Below are 18249 nucleotides of genomic sequence, written 5' to 3'. Positions count from 1 at the left end.
AGGGTTATTAATCAAATTAAGCAATGTAGGAAGATATGAAATCAATATGTAAAAAATCAATCACATGCCTCTACACCCATAATGAACTAGAAAAAAAAAATTAGGAAAACAGTACGATTCAGAACAGCATCAAGAAAAATTAAATACTTAGGAGGACTTCTGGGAAAATGGTGGAGTGGTGAGTAACAATAACTCAGCCTCTCTGACATTTGGAATCCAGACACTGGAAAATAACAACTTAGGGAAGAAACAGACAAAGAAGTAGATCCCCAGGAACCAGGAAAGATCTGACAGAAATTAAAAACTATAGAGATATTGCAGAGACAGAACACAATGTGAAGAGAAGAGACAGTTCGCACTTTCTCCCTGGCGTGTATGAAATGGAGACTAAACCTACAGAGAATAAGAGAAAAATGGGGTCTGCAGAAGGTCTCAGGGAAGAATATGGCACTGGAATAAATGGACCGGTGGGTGCTGTGATCTGCAGGGAGAACGTGAGATTCAGGTCCCATGTGAGTCCTCTGACAAATAACACATGGAGAGTGTCATTTCCTGACAATACTCCTGTATAGAGTGATTGGCTAGACACCATTCCAGGGAAGGGCTGATGGTTTCAACTCAGAACTCAGAGATGCTGTGGGATGGCTTTTCTTTAAAGCTTCCAGAGTTATATTCCCACAGTGACTGGGTGATATGCAGCCATGGAAAATAGTTGTGCTCAAGGATCAGGCTTGAAAGAGATCCCTGAGGGGGCTTGACCTAAAGGAAACAAACCCAGTTCCAGAGACTAGACCCAACCTGAGTTCCTCTACATTTGAAAGTTGTGCAATTGGCACCCTCACCTTACTCCTATTGCTTGCGGGTACCTGCATCCAACACAGACCAATGGTCTGCCTGCCTAGGAAAGCTAACAAAATGATAAAAACAATATGACCAGTTTAGCAAAGAGTTAGAGTCCATGAAATAGTCTCAATCAGAAATGCAGGTGATTAAAAATTATATTGACATGATGAATATGATCATTATGTATATCAAAAAAGTACCAATAAAATTAATTTTAAAATTATATTTTAAGTATGAAGAGCAGAAGTGACCAGTATGAGGATAAAATTTTAGAACTAGAAGACAATGATGCCTTCAAAGACGAACTACTCAAAGACTCCCCCCTCAAAGCAACAAGAGAACATGATAAAATAGATCCAACAGCTGCTAGATGATAGAAGACTAAGGGTAACTGGAGTGAAAAATCAGAAAATAACACAAATGGCATAAAAACTTGTTCACAGAAATGATGGCAGACTACTTCCCAAATTTAGAGAAGGAAATAAGTATACAGGTAAGTGAGGGTGTTAGAGAAAGGCAACAAATCACATACAAAGCTAAAGAAATTAGAATTACAGCAGACACCTCAAAATAAACTTTAAAGATCAGGAGGGCTCACAGTAAAGTATTTCAAGCCATAAAAGATAACAACTTCAGTATGTATTTGAAGAATACTGATATATTCTTCAATATGTCATATGTAAGTATGTATTCCTCAAAACTGACAGAGAAATATGATATTTACAAGGAGTACCTCCAAGAAATTCATAACCACCAAAACCCACACTACAAAAAATTCTCAAAGATAGCCTAGAAAGAAACAATGAAGCTAACAATGCCAATAAGTCAAAAAGAATGAATACATCTGGTAGAATGAGTAGCTAAGCAAAGCAAAACAAATAAAAAATAAAGCAAAAGGAAATTAATGCAATGACAGGAATAAGTCAGTACCTTTTAGTAGTAACTCTCAATGTGAAGGGTCTCAAATCCCTAATCAAAATACATAGATTAGCAGGATGGATCAAGAAACAAAACCCAACCATATGCAGTACACAAGAAACATACTTAATTCAAATAGAAATTCACTGGTTAAAAATCAAAAGACAGAAGCCAATATTCCATGCAAAAGAAACCCTGGAAAAAGCAGGAATAGCTATTTTAATTTCAAGCAAAGTGTATTTCTAGCCAAAACTAATCAAAAGAGACAAAGATTACTACATATTGGTTAAGGGAACATTTCAACAGGAAGAGATAACAATTATAAACATTTATGCACCAAATAATGGAGTGCACAGCTTCATAAGATGTATATACAGGATAGTTAACATGGTTGTTCTTCTGTCTTCTATTTCTATGCTGAAAGAAACTGTCAATGAGTCTTTGGTTGACCAGTATTGCATGTCTATATCTGTTTTCATGAGAAGCCACTTTGAAGATATCAATATGTAATACAACCACCATTGTTAATTCCCTACCACTTTGTTTGGAACTCTGTATTGTCTGTATTGTGCTTGTGATATGTTGTAAAATGTTGTATGTCTATTAATGTTTCCCTCCTTTTATCTTTAAAATAAAAAAAAAAGAAGCTCAAATGAACAAGAAAAGTCAGATAAACATTAATACAAATGTTATGACTCATATCTACATGTCCCCCTCAAAGCCTCATGCACTCATAGGTGGGGCTTTTTGGAGATAGCTGGTTCTAGATTTTATGATCCTGGGATGAAGGGTGTGTGATAGTGGATTAGTTCATAAATTGGTTTATCATACTTTTGGATGCGGATAAGGGCAAGGCCCACCCTGAGAGTGTGTGACACCATCCAAAAGGCTTTTAGCTGACATACAATAAAAGGGAAAGGGAAGCTTGCTACTTCTTGACTGCCCTGCCATGGATGTTTCTCCTCAGTGATGCCCCTCTGCCATGCCTTGCTACCTTGGAACCAGCTGAATATGGACCAAAACCTGTATAAACTGTGAGCCAAAATAAACCTTTCCTACCTTAACTTTGGGTGTCAGATATTTTGTTTCAGCACTGAAAAAAGCAACTAAGACAACAATGGTAATGGAGGATCTCAACAGCCCACTGTCAATAACAGATGGACTAGTAAAAAAAAAAAAATCAACAGAGAAATACCAGAATTGAAGCAAACCTTCAAACAAATGGACTCAATATCTAGAGTGTTCTATCCAACAATAACAGAATATACATTCTCCTCAGCAGCACATGGGACTTTCTCCAGAACAGACCACATACTAGCCAACATGCTTAAGTAAATGCAAAAGAATCAAAATTATCCCATGCATATTATCAGACCATAGAACAGTGAAACTAGGAATCAACTGCAAAAGAAACTACACAAATACATGGAAATTAATAGGGGCATCATAAGTGGGTAACAAGTGTCCCTACCATAATTTTCTAATGAAAATATGTCCTGTAGCATAAAGGTAGCCAGCTACGCATCTCAGTAGCTGTGCAGGAGGAACACATGAAACAATCTTAGTGTTCACCCACTGGTACAATGAAAGGCAAGGTATATGCAAGTGTGTCAAAGTGTCAACAGGTCAGTTTTACTCATATTATGCACTGTGTTATATTTTTGTGCATTTGTAATTTGTTTTACTAAGTGTTTGATTTTTCTTGTAGAATTAGCTCACTTCACTACAATGTTGCATGAAAATTCACTTTTACAACTTTTGGAGGAGGTTGAAAGTGAGTCATCAGGTGATTCAGCTACCGATGATGACTTGGATCACGTAAGCCAAAGAAGATGTGACAGTGAGACGGAGTAAGAGATGACAGAGAGGTACAGAATGAAGACCTTGATTCAGATGAAGAAGAAAACAGTAATGTGAATAAATATCTGATAGTCAAAATGCTACAAAATGGTTGTGTATACCTGAGTGACCCAACATAATAACTAGGTCAGAAAATGTTACTAGGTTCCTGCCAGGGCTGAAATCTCCTGGACAGAATGTCAACACTGAGATTCAATGTCAGAAACTGTAACAGATCATATCCTACAAGATGTTCTGAAATACACTAATAATTAAATATAAGTAAAGCATTATATGCATCAATAGTAATACTCAAGAATATACTTATCATGATGCCTCACTATCTAAACTAAAGCCTTCATAGCAGGACTTTATCATTTTAATTGTCAGAATCTAATGGATTTATGGAGAAGTGACAGATGTGGTATTCAGACTTTTAGAACAATAATGATAATCAAGAGACTTGGTTTCCTTCAAAACTGCTTGTTTTGAGGACAAATAGACCTGCCAAGAAAGAAAAAAGCTCAAAATTTGGCTGCTATTTGCTCATTTTTTGAAAGCTTTGTTTTGAACTGTCAAGCAATTTACACAGCACCTAAATTAATGACCACTGATGAACAACTTGCACAATTTTGTGGCTGTTGAAGCTTTTGGTAACATATGCCAAAAATCCTTCCAAATATGGTATAAAATACATGTCCTGGTAGATGTGAAGACATTTTTAAGCCATGAATTTAGAAATTTATCCTGGAATTCAGCCACCAGGTCTTTATTCATGCAGTAATAAACTGTACAACGTTGTGAACAGACTCGTTGTACTTATTTCAAAAAGTGACCTAAATGTCACATTTGACAATTGGTTCACTAGTTACCAATTCATGTTACATTTGCTAAAAGAACACCAGTTGAAGTGATTCCTGAAGAAAATGTTGCAAGTTTTACAAAAGAGAAATGTATAATACAATCTTTAGATTTCAGAAAGACATAACACTGGCCTCACATATGGCAAAGAAAAACCAAGTAATATTGATACTCTCAACATTACTCCATGATGATAAGACTGATAGTGAATCTGGGTGTGATGGTACATGCTTGTGATCCCAGCACTGGGGAAGCTGAGGCAGGAAGATCCTGTGAGTTCAAGGTGAGCTGGTTCTACACAGTGAGTTCCTGGACTACACAGCAAGACCCTGTTTCAAAAAACCAAAAATCAAAAACCAAACCAAACAAAACAAAACAAAAACAAAACAAAACAAAAGGATTGATAGTGAATCCTCAACACAAATGAAGCCAGAAATAGTCACATTTTACAACAAAACAAAAGGTGGAGTAGATGTTGTTGACAAGTTATGCAGCAACTATGATGTTACTTGAAACACAAAGTGTTGATCAATGGTTTTGGTTTTAGTGGATCCTACACATGTCAGATATAAATAGTTTCATGGTTTACAAAGAAAATAACAAGCACAAAATATTACAGAGTAATTTTCTTAGAGGATTGGGACTGTAATTGATAAATTACAACAGAGGAAGAACAATAGGTATCTGTTCAAAAAACTCTGCAAAAGGATTCTAGAGTAGACCAGTGAACAAACAGGTGAATCATCACTAGAACTTAAGAAAACAGGAAGACCAGAAAGATGTCAAGTATGTTCTACCAAAAAAGACAGGAAAACAAAACACATGTTCTATCAGTATAAGTAATACTTGAGTATGGAACATGCTGATCTCATATGTTAAAACTGCTTTAGGTGTGATAACTGAAGTAAACATTATTTTTGTGGTAGAGTTTTATTTGTATTTTCATTGCTGTTCACATAGGAATTTATTTCTGTTGTTATATTTTTTAGATTTAATAAGCAGTTGATGTTGAAAATGTTTATTCTAAACACTCATTATATAATAAAAATTTAATATTTTATTTTCCTGTTAAGTACACATTACTTAATAAAACTCATAAAATTAAAAAAAATTCATCAATAGAAATACTCTTAAAAATATATATGTTGGCATCACATACATACCTTAATGTGCCTTTCAAAAAATTTGCCAAGATGCCTCTACAATACCTTCTTGAATAATCAATGGGTTACAGATGAAATTAAACAGTTCCCACAATCAAATGATAAAGCTAGTAAGACATACTGGAACCCAAGGGACACAATGAAAACAGTCCTAAGAAAGAAGCTGATAGCAATGAATGCTCACATCAGAAATACAGATGGAGCTCAAAGAAATAACCTAGTGCTACATACACCTCAAGGTCCTAGAAAAATAAGAATAATCCAAAGCCAAGGATACTACAAGTAAGGAAATTCTAAAGATCAGAGCAAACAATAATGAAATAACAGTACAAAAGCAAAACAAAGAATCAATGAATTGAAGTTGGTCCTTTGAAAGGATAAATGAAATAGACAAACCCTTCACCAATCTTACCAAAAGAAGCAAAGGCCTGAATCATGTAATTAGAAACAAAAAAGATTAAATTACAATGGAATTTGCTGAAATCCAGAAGATCATTGGTAATTACTTTGAGAACCTATACTCTAATAAAGTGGAAAATTCAGAAGAAATGGATAGATTCTTAGATATATACAAACATCCAAAGCTGAACCAAGAATATATAAAAATTCTGAATGACTAAGTATCAGTCAATGAAATCGAAGCATTAAAAAAAACAATCAACTAAAAAAAGCCCAGGCCCTGAGATTCACTGCCAAATTCTACAAGAACTTTAGAGAAGATCTAATGCCAATATTTTCTCAAACTCTTTAATGAAATCAAAAGGGAAGCAGTACTCCCAAAGTCATTTCTAGAAGCACACATTACCCTGATTCTAAAACCAGAAAAGGGCCTAACCAAAAAGAGAATTATAGGCCTATCTCTTTAAAGCACATAGATGCAAAAATCCTCAATAAGATACTGGCAAACAAAATGGAGCAAACCATCAAAAGGATCATACATCATTACCAAGTAGGAGTCATTCTACAGATGCAGAGATGATTCAATATATGCAAATCAATAATTCTAATATACAACATCAACAGAAGTAGGAAGAAAAATCACATGATCATCTCAATACATGCAGAGAAAGCATTTGACAAAATCCAACATTCATTCATGATAAAAACCCTGAAGAAAATAGGTATAGAGGATCTTTATCTTTACCTGATAAAAGATATACAGGCATATCAATGGCCAGAATTGTACTAAATGGAGACAAGCTGAAGGTTTTCTGTCTAAAATCAGGAACATGACAAAGATGTCTGCTATCACCATTCTTATTCAATATAACTCTTAAAACATTAGCCAGAGCAATCAGGCAAGGGAAATAAGTAAAAGGGATATGAATAGGAAAGGAAGCGGCTAAGTTATCATTATTTGCACACGATATGATTCTCTACATAGACGACCTAAAAAACACCAGCAAAATACTCCTAGAATAACCAAAGTTAATGGCATAATAAAATGCAAAGTCAACACTCAAAAATCAATAATGTTCCTGCATAACAATAATAAACTGACCAAGAAAGAAATTAAGGAAACAATACCTTTCACAAAGGCATAAAGTAAAATGAAGTACAATACTTAGGAATCACCCTAACCAAGGAAATGAAAGACCTCTACCACAAAAACTATAGAACTCTGAAAGAGGAGATTGAAGAGGACAACAGAAAATGGAATGATACGCCATTCCTGGATAGGCAGAACCAGTATAGTCAAAATGGTCATAATTCTAAACTGTTATACAGATTTAATACAATCCCAAATAAATTACCAAAAACATTCCTCACGCAACTAGAGAAAGTAATTTTAAAATTTATATGGATCCAGAAGATATCTAGAATAGCTAAAGCAATTCTAGGTAACATGGGAAATGTTACCACAATCTTAAACTTCAAATTCACTATAAAGTTACAGTGATAAAAACAGCATCATGTTGGGGGGAAAAAAACAGACTTGTGAATCATGAAACAGAATAGAGAATGCAAACACCACTCCAGGCACACTCATCTACTTTATCTTTGACAATGGGGACAAATTCTTCTGCTGCTGGGAAGACAGCTTCTTTCACAAATGGTGCTGGGAAAACTGGCTATCTATAGGCCAAGGATAGAACCTAGACCCATACGTCTCACCATGCACTAAACTAAAATCAAAATGAATCAAAGACCTAAATGTTAAAATAGAAACATCTGTGGAAAGACAAATTTGGTAAAACTCTTGAAGATACTGGTAGAAGTAAAGACATTCTTAATAGAACCCCAGTTGCACAAGAAATAATACCCAAAAAAATCAACAATAGGAACTCAGCAAACTAAAAAGCTGTATAGCAAAGAAAACAACCGAGTGACGAGCAACATACTGAATGGGAAAAAAAAACTGCCAGCTAATCCTCAGACCAAAGACTAATATTTAGAATATATAAAGAAGTCAAAATATTAGGCCCCCTTCAAATTTAAACATGTGGATCTGAAATGAATAGATAGTTTTCAGATGAAAAGGCACAAATAGCCAATAAATACATTGCTGGCCACTCCAGAAATGCAAATTAAAACAACACTGAGATTTTACCTCATTCCAGAAAGAATGGCTATCTTTAAGAAATCAAATAATAACAAATGCTGGAGAGGCTGCAGGGAAAAAACACCCCTTCTCTACTGTTGGTGGGAGTGTATACTCATACAACCATTTCAGTATGAAGAGTCCTCAAAAAACTAAAAACAGAAATATTACTTTTCCCAGCCATTTTCTCTCTAGATATCTTCCCCAAAGAGCTAAATACATCAAATTATGGCAATACACGCACACCTGTATTTATAGCAGCACAATTCATAATATCTAAATCATGGAAGCAGCCTAAATGTCCATAAATAGATGGATGGATGATGAAAATTTGTATTTGTACACAACAGAGTACTTTTCTAACATAAAGAAGCATAAACTTGAGCCTTTGTAGGAAAATAGGTGCACACTGAGACCATAATGTTAAGTAAATCGGACACATAAGCTTAAATATGGTTTCTTTTGTATGAGAAACTCAACATACAAAGTACAAAACAAAGGCCAAACAATAGAGAAAAAGAGAATAAAGTTATGGTAATCCAGCACAGCCAATGTATATAAAATTATACCTTGATTTAGTATAATTGTTTTATATGTTTTATACGTGTTTTGGTCTGTTAGTCTGGCTGTTAATCTGTGTTTATGATAATTAAATTGATAACTTAAAAAGAAATAAATCTCATTCTGCAAAGACAAAGATGTGTTAGGTGCATGTATCAATTCTCCACAATGAATGCAATCACCATGTATTACAAACAAGTAGTAATAAAAATAAAAATTTTTAAAAAATTAAACAGGAGTTAACCTAACTAAGGAAATGAAAGGTCTCTATAATGAAAACTACACTACTCTGAAAAAGGAGATTGTAGAGGAAAACACAAAATGGAAAAATATCCCCCCCAGTCCTGGATAGGCAGAATCATTACAGTATTGTCAAAATGGCCATACTTCCAAAACTGAAAAATATATTAATGCAATCCCAATCAAATTACTAACAGCATTCCTCATAGAACTACAGAAAACAGTCCTAAAATTCACATGGAGGCAGAAGAGATCCAGAATAACAAAAGCAATCCTGGGCAAGGAAAGAGCAAACTAAGAAGTATTACAACCCCAGATTTCAAGATATATTACGAGCAGCATGGTGCCGGCACAAGAAGACATGTTTATCAATGAAACAGAATGGAGGATGCAAAAACAACTGCAGAAACACTCAGCCATTTGATCTTTGACAAAGGGGCCAAAACCTTAACCTACACAAAAGCCTCTTAACAAATGGTGCTCGGAAACCTGACTAGCCACACGGAGAAGATTGAATCTAGACCCATATCTGGGTCACAGATAAATTAAAGAAGAAAATAATAATATCTCCAATTAAAAAATAATGCTGACACAACATATTGGAACTTACGGGATGCAATGAAAGCAGTCCTAGGAGGAAAATTAATAGTGGTGAACTCTGACATCAGGAAAACACAATGAGCTCAAACAACAATGTTGAACCTCAAACTTCTAGAGAAAGAAGAAAAAAATCAAAGACAAAGCTCCTACAAGGGAGCTTTGTTAAATAGATCTTTTTTTTTTTGATACCAGAAATCGAACTCAGGATCTTGTGCTCGCCAGGCACTTATGTTGCTGAGCTCTATTCCCGGTCCCTAAATGTACCCTTAAGAAGACACTAATACCTTTTGAGCTATAAAAACCATGATAAAAAACAGATACAAATATGCAACTTCCAAATAGGAACAGGAGTAAAAACCACAGCCAATTCAAAAGAAAGGGTATAGAAGAGAAGAATTAAAAATACAGGTGATTTAGAAAACTCAAGATATTTGAATGTACTTCTACCACAAAATAACCACTATAAAAGTAAATATTTCTCCAGATTAAAACAAAAATCATCAAACAAGATCTAAAATAAAATTCAGGTGCTGGCAACATAGGTGAGTGGTAAAGCACTTGCCTAGCATGCCCAAGGCCCTGGGTGCAATTTGCAGCACAGCAAAAAGAAAAACAAATCCAGTTTCACGCTTTTTAGAAGAGGCACTTAAAGTATGAGGTCAGACAATTTTTCAAAAATCTAAAGTTGGAAATATACAGTACTACGCATTGTAGCAATGCTAGTATCAGACAAAATAAGATTAAATGTAAAAACATTTCTGACAACAAAGAGCTATTCCATCATAAAATGTTTGATTAAAGTATAATTGTGCATATAACTTTATTAAATCATAATTGTATATATACCTAGTAATATACTTCAAAATACATATAAAAAGAAAACTTAAAGAACATTAAAGAAAGACTGACAAGTCCACCTTCACGGCAGATTTTCAACATATTTTACCCAGTAACTGACAGATGGGCTGCAATAGCAACACAAAACTCCACAAGGATATAGGAAATTTCTACTACTCCATTAACTTTCATTCCTTTACTCTGCTTCAACAATTCATGCTGTGGTCTCTTAGAACCTTGTCATGACACTGAGCCACCCCCTCTCGAAGCCTTAAATTCCAGTGCTACAACTTTCTATCCTTCTAGTTTTTAATCCCAATACATTTCTTGAATGTCATCAAGGCATCCTAAACCTCAGCTGCATAGGCTCCAAATCTGCCCTCTTCTGTCTTCACTTTATTTTCTTTCTTTTCACTCCATGGCCCAGTAGTTCAATTACTCTCTTGCCCCTTGTCCTGTGCTGGAAAAATAACTCACTCTCTTACATACTAGTAGGCCCAAATTCATGTTCTCCAACCTCATTTGGTTTCTAATCAAAACTGTGTTTCTAATCAGCTCCCATTTCCTCTTCTATCAGCAGCTACAGACAGCCTTCTGTACAGGCGGGCTCCACTGGCAGATTTAATCAACCACAAATCAAAAATATTCAGAAAAAAACTGTACGGAATGTGTTTTACTTGTCATTCTCTAAGCAACAGAGTATAAAAAGTTTACAGAGAATTTACATTGTATTATGTATTAAAAGTACCTAAGCACTCTAGTAATCCAAAGATAACTTAAAGTATACAAGAGGATATGGATAGGTTGGTTATATTCAAATACTACCTCATTTTATATAACACATGAGCATCTGGGGATCTCACACAAAAATTTGCACTTCCTCTTCAACCATTACTTTCTATCTTTCCCTCCTTAAATTCAGCAAACCTTATCTTTCACTTGAGTGAAAAATTGAAAAAACAAGCTGGGTGTGGTAGTGCATGCCTGTATTCCCAGCACTCTAGGAGCCTGAGGCAGGAGGGTTCAAAGTTCAAGTCCAGCCTGAACATCTTAGCAGTTTAACAAGACCCTGTCTCAAAATAAAGGGCTGAGAATATAGTCCAGTACAAGGGCCCTGTGTTTAATCACCAGTAATGCCAAAAATAAAAATAAAAACTAGGAAAATTACACCTGCACTTTATTATTATTATCAGGAAAGTTTCTCTCTCTTTCTGTCTAAAACAAATTCCTATAACTTTTTCCCCACATTTTTATCAGTGCATATTGGTTATACAGAGTAATGGTTTTCACTTGGGCAGATTTGTAGGTGCATATAACGGTCCTTTATCATTTCTACTCTATCATCCCCCTGGCCCCACCCTCCTCTGTTACCACATTTGAGAGATTCACTATGTATGATGAATTTTGATCATATTTATCCCCTTTATTAACTGTCCTTAAACCCCCACCTTATTCCCTTCTTCTTCTCAAATAAGTCTCCCATATCCCTAGTTTTATTTTAATACCTTTCCTCTAAAGTCCAAAGAACTCCATGAATGCTATCATAGGGCTGATCACACTGTATCCCTCTCTACACTATATTTAAAGATCTTTGAGGTTCAGCCTCTTAGTAGAGAGCTTACCTTAGCTATGTTAATTAACTTTCCTTGTCTCAGTAGTCCCACCCCTAAAATGAGAATAATTAAATTCTACATGAATCATATAACCTTGTGTAATTATCAGACTCCCCCGTACCTCAGGTTCCTCATCTCTAGAATGGAGATAAGACAGATATTCCTTGTTTAATGGTCTACCTGTTTAATGACTGGACTTACAACCTGCCACTCGGACATACCACCCATCTTCTTTTTTCACAGTTCTGTGCATCTTGTTTGTAGAACCTCAATGTCTTTTTGTACAGTATATCTTGTTTATGCAGTACTATGAATTTTGCTGATTGTATTGTACAGTACAGCACTGTAGTTTGATGTTGTTATGTTATATATATATTGTTATATTGAGTATCATCAGCTATCCAGATAAAAGCTTCTGAGTTTCTATAATTTTTAAAAGCATGAAAGACACTAATACCAAAAAAATTGAGCCTTACAAGCCTTCATGTAAAAGTTATGCAAATAAAACCAAAATCATCAAGTTGGGGTTTCCTTTGTCCATTCCTTTGTTCTGAACAATATAATGTACACACCATATACAATGCCTTGTTTAGTGACCAACTCATTTAAGGACCTAGTCACAGGACCCTAACTCAGTCACTAAATGGGAAATGTTTGCAATGTATACTTCACTAAAATTATCAAGAGGTTTAAATGGTTTTAAACTATACTTTAGCTAGTATATATTTTATACTTATAGCACATTTATGTCTGGCCTAGCCACATTTCTACTGCTCACTAGTTACATTAGCTTACTGGCTACTCTATTGGTCAGAACAGATAGAGAAATCAATAAATGCTCAATAAAATTTTTAAGAATACTGATGTAAGAATGAAACATCTTTCAGATCCTCAGGGCTGGAAAATCCCTTATACATTTTTACATTCATTTCTTAACGTCTCTGAAAACAAGACTAATTCTATAATTGATGTTACGTGAGTTGAAGGGAAACACTCTTCGTGGTTCATGAGATAATGGTGCATCTTAAACTTGATAAAATAATGTGTATACAAAGCACATACCACCTAGCTTAGAAGCCTCACATAAACTAGCTACTGTATCATTCATATTTGTATTCCTATCACTAGATAAGTGCCTGGCATAGTTTGTAGTTAGTAAATCTGTACTCATTAAGTGAATTCCTATAAGATGCCTTGTGACTTCTAACTCTGTACATCTAAATCTAAATCTATATTCCTTCCCAAACTGGCTCCTTCACCTGATTTTCTCGTACTGTCACACTGAATTATGCTGACTTACAAACTCAGATCTTTACCTCTTGCCTCTTCTCCTAATCCAGTTTAGAAACTAGGTCATGTCAATTTCTCCTTTACAATCTCCCCTAAAATCTGTCCTTTCATTTGCATTCCCACTGCCAATTCCTTAGCTTAGGACAGTGAGTCTCAATTTTTTTGGTCTTAGTATCTTTCATGCTTTTAAAAATTATAGAAACTCAGAAACTTTTATCTGGATAGCTGATGATACTCAATATAATAGAAACTAAAATTGAGAAAACTGGCCCGCCATGGTGGTACATTCCTGTCACCCCAGCACTCTGAGCGGCTGATGTAGCAGGATTGCAAGCTTGAGCCCAGCCAGGGCAACTGAGTGAGACCTTGTCTCAACAATAAAAAAATTTTAAAAATGGCTTTCTATGAGAAAGCCCTGGGTTTTGTACCAAAGAAAAAGAGAAAAATTTTAGTGGATATTAATTCATTAATAATAAACTCATTACATGATAGAATGACACATTTTATGAAAAATAACTATTTTCCAAACAAAAATAGTAAGAATAGTAATACTGTGTTACATTTCTACAAATATATATGCATATATACACATATACACATATATATAGATGTTTACATGTGTGTGTATGAGATCTTGGGAATTGAACCCAGGGCTACATGCATGCTGTGCAGGCAAGCATTCTCCACTGCACTACCTCTGCAGCCTCTCCAAATTGTTTCAATGTTTCTGGCTTAATAGAATAATTTGATTCTCTGCTTCTGCATAAATTCTATTAACATGTGTTGGTTTGCTGGAGTTACATAAAAAAAATCTAGCCTAACACAAGCTATGTAGTTGGCAAAGGGAGCAATATTTTAATAGCCTTTCAGATAATTGTGGGGTGGGGGCTGTGTCCACTGCCTAGGATAGTGGTGGCGAACCTATGGCACGCGTGCTGAAGCAGGCTGTTTCTAGATCCTAGGTTCAATACCTAGCACTGCAAAAAAAACCAACTGTGGCTATTAGTCTTTAATACTACTGCAAAACTTGTTAATTGGTGCTTTCTTAGCCTCAGTGTGGAATCTGAAACCTCATTAATGAAATCATTGAAGTCTGTTTCATTATACTTCATTGATACATCCTGTCCTTCAAATGGACCTTTTACTTATACATGACTTTGTAACATCATGCTTAGTCATCTGAAAAATACTGGCTCACTGAGTTATACCAAGCTTCCACATGTAGACCCATTTCATTATGATACCTAAAAACCACACTCATTATTATTGCCATCAATATCATCATTAGTTTTTAGATTGTTTTTTAAATACCAAAAAGCTGTCAGGTTCAATGTCTTCCAAATATCCAAGACTGAATAACCAGTTTGTTATGTCAGTTATTCTTTCAAATATAGTGTTCCATGAAAAAAGTAGCTACTTAGCCTATAATTCAATAACTCAGTGCTTTTCCTCAGAACCATCATTATACGTAAGTATGCAGAACAGCTTTGTACTGGGTCACACAAGAACGATAAGGGCCTGTCTCAAGATGTAATAAAAGCAATAAATTTTTATTGCATCGTTTAGGGCTTTCTTAAGTGACACTAGCATTTCTGATTTTTTTTACTGCAGAGTTAATACTGCAGTGAAGACCATTAATACAGTTTAGTGCCATTTGTGTTAAAGTACCAGCAGTTTTATACACCATTGCTTTCGCACCATCACTGCCTATGCCAATGTAGTGAAAACAGCAAATATCTCGTTATTATGAAAATAATTTTTACTTCAGATGTCCTGAAAGGATCTCAGGAGGCTCCAGGAGTCCACAGGTCACATTTTGAGACTATTTGGTCTAGGACTTCATCCTGTTATACCTGGATTATTATATCAACCTCTCAATTCTTCTTGCCTTGAGTCTCTCTCACAATTTCTACTTGCCATTACTATGTACAGCTTCCTATAAAGCAGCTTTCAACATATTCAGTTCAAAGTTTTTAAGCAATTTCCTTACTGAATAGAGAATAAAAGCCAATTCCATATTGAGAGACCTCTACAATCTCTCCTCACTCAACTTTTTTAGCCGTATAGCTCATCATTACCAAATACTAACATGAATTAAGTCAGCTGGTCTACTTAAGGTCTCCTAAAACCTAATTTACACATGTCACAACTTTGCCTGAAATAGTTCTATCATATCAAATGTTATTTCCTCTCATCAAATTTCAAATTGTGTTTAACCTTCAATGCCCAGTTCAACATCCATAAACATTTACGCTTTTTGTAATCACTGATTTATAGCATCCTCTTCTTTCTTGGAAATATTGCAATAAAATATTGTCATCACTGTATCATATACTGTCTTTGATAATATAACTCTTGAGTTGTTGTTTAATCATATGTGCTTTCCTTAATTGCCCAACTAGATTCTAAATTTCTAGGAGTACAGAAACTCGGCTAAATTTTGAATCCTCTACAGTGCCCATTATAATTCAAGGAACACAACAGAAAAATGAATTTTAAAAATGAAAGCAATGAAGGAATTCCTTTCCCAAACCCAAGAGGAATTCAGTTAGATGAGTGGCTCACATAGTCTGTGAACTACTGGTGGTCCTTAAAAGTCTTCCAGGTAGACAGCAGATTGATTTTTTACAGCAGTGGTGGCAAACCTATGGGACACATGCAGCAGCAGGCTATTTGTATCATCAAAGCTCTAAAAGGTTCACCATCACTGTCTTAGGAGTTATTAATGTTTTAATGGGAATAATTATGCTATTTAATTAAAATCAGTCCAGTGGCAACTCACAAAAAGTAATCCTCTCCCTCTCATTAATTCTGATGAGGTTTTGCAGCATTAATCACGAAAATGTAGAGTAAGTGACTGAAAGGACTCTGTAAGTGGTTTGAAAGGGGAAAAAAAGGGTAATCGCTGCTCTTAGGTTAGCAAAGAAACACCGATGCAGAATCAACTCTTACCTGTACATTTTCACTTTCTAAAAAGAAGATATAGAGTAAACGTGGCAAAAAAACTTGTATTTGTTAATCTGAGAGATGGTACAAGGGTATTTGCTACGTTATTCTTTGTATTTTCTATATATTCTATATTTATAAAAAGGAAAAACATTGGGCAGCACCCAGAAGCACATATAGTACGTCAGTGTACACACATGTACTACTTGACTGGTGCTCAATGCTGTCCAATTTGTACTTACCAGTGCATCATCTTGCAGTGAAGCAAAAAAAAACCCATAAAGCAAGTTAATTTGTTCCTTATGATCAATGAAGTCAAACATTGCAACCAGCCAACGATAGAAAAGTACCTGTAGAAAGACAAAATGCTCATTTTTATAAATTCTCTGACTATAATTATCTGGCATAGAAGAACTTAGTTTTCCCCACCTGCACAGTGCTGTTTTAGAAGCCTCTGGCACAAAGTAGAATAACTGATTTTATTTCATAGTAAAAGTTTATTTGAACAGAGTCCTTGCATTGAGTTATACTGTCCCAAAACTACAGGCTTTGCACAAAAGGCCACTGCCATTACTCCATAAGTGGCTCTTCCTTGCTAGCCCTCAAGTGCTTCTGAAGGACATCATCAAGGGGTTTCAAAAGCTTACCTTGGTGTTACCAGAACACTTGCCAACACAGAGCCAGGAGACTGCTTTAACCACAGAACCTTCTGATATTAAAGTAGTTGGAATCATGCACTTCAATAGCCGTGTGTTTACAGCATTTCCTGGAGAGCAGACAAACATTAAATTACACTTTACTGTTGCATTTGTCCCTTTACTATTACTCACTGTTGGTCATATGAAGTTCACATTATATTGAAGCCAATAAAAAAAAGTATATAATATTTAACATCCCTTATTATTAAATAAATAATTTTAAAAACTATACATTCAACTTCTAAAATAAACTATAGAGCAAATTATTTGGCTCAAAATTCCTACTTTAAAAGGGAGGATGAGCACAGGTAATGATTTTTGAGATGATGAAAATAATCTGGGAATGGCACATTCAGCTATTTTATCTTCAAAAAAGGGGACAAAAACATACACTGGAGGAAAGATGGCCTCTTGAACAAATGGTGCTGGGAAAACTGCCTATCCACATAGAAAAGGTAGAACCTAGATCCACATCGCTCACTATGTAATAAACTAAAATCAAAAGGGATCAAGGACCTAAATATTAAAACAGAAACAATTTGCTGGAAGATAAAATGGTAAGATTCTTGAAGACACAGGAAAAGACAGGACTTTGTGGACAAAACCTCAATTGCCACACAGTAACATCAAGAATCAACAAACGGGATCATATCAAATTAAAAAGCTTCTGCACAGCACAGAACATAACCAACAAAGTGAAGAGACAACCTACAGAATGAGAAAAATTTGTTGCCAGTTATTTCTCAGACAGAGGCCTAATATCTAGAACATATAAAGAACTCAAACAAATTAGACTCTCAAAATAAAAAAAAAACAACAAATAATGGGCACCTAAAATGAATAAACACTTCCAAGGAGTACAAATGGCCAAAAAATACATGAAAACATATCCAACGTCTCTGGCCATTAAAGAAATGTGAATTAAAGCAACAATGAGATTTCATCTTACTTCAGAAAATACAGCTATCATTAAGAAATCCAATAACAAATGTTGGAAAGGCTTTGGGAAAAAGTAACCCTTCCACTCTGTGGGTGGGAGTGTAAACTAGTACAACCACTATGGAAATCAGTATGGAGATTCCTCAAAAAACTAAAAATAGTGATTCTATTTGATCCAGCTATTCCCTTTCTAGGCATCTTCCCAAAAGAGTTAAAGGCATCCTATTATAATGACACATGCACACCCATGTTAATAGCAGCATAATTCATAATAGTTAAATCTTGGGAGCGTCCTATATGTCCATCAACAGATGAATGAATAAAGAAAATGTAGTACTTATACACAATGGAGTACTACT

At 35.1% G+C, this 18249-nt stretch overlaps 1 protein-coding gene across 1 annotated transcript in view; it reads right to left on the bottom strand.

The window, feature by feature from the left end:
• Positions 1 to 18249, bottom strand: part of Cenpi (centromere protein I) — a 104623-nt gene that overhangs the window by 76537 nt on the left and 9837 nt on the right. Inside the window, exons 4-5 of the mRNA XM_005415260.2 lie at positions 16901 to 17019; positions 16496 to 16603 (exon numbers count right to left, since the gene is read on the bottom strand). Of these exons, the coding sequence (XP_005415317.2) occupies positions 16496 to 16603; positions 16901 to 17019 (227 nt within the window). The remainder of the gene's footprint in view (positions 1 to 16495; positions 16604 to 16900; positions 17020 to 18249) is intronic.

This window comes from Chinchilla lanigera, unplaced genomic scaffold (assembly GCF_000276665.1).
Source record: "Chinchilla lanigera isolate Chin_1 unplaced genomic scaffold, ChiLan1.0 scaffold00102, whole genome shotgun sequence".
In the NCBI taxonomy this organism is placed as follows: domain Eukaryota; kingdom Metazoa; phylum Chordata; class Mammalia; order Rodentia; family Chinchillidae; genus Chinchilla; species Chinchilla lanigera.
The sequence above is the reverse complement of the archived record's forward strand: the minus strand, read 5'-3'. Positions and strand labels throughout refer to the sequence as shown.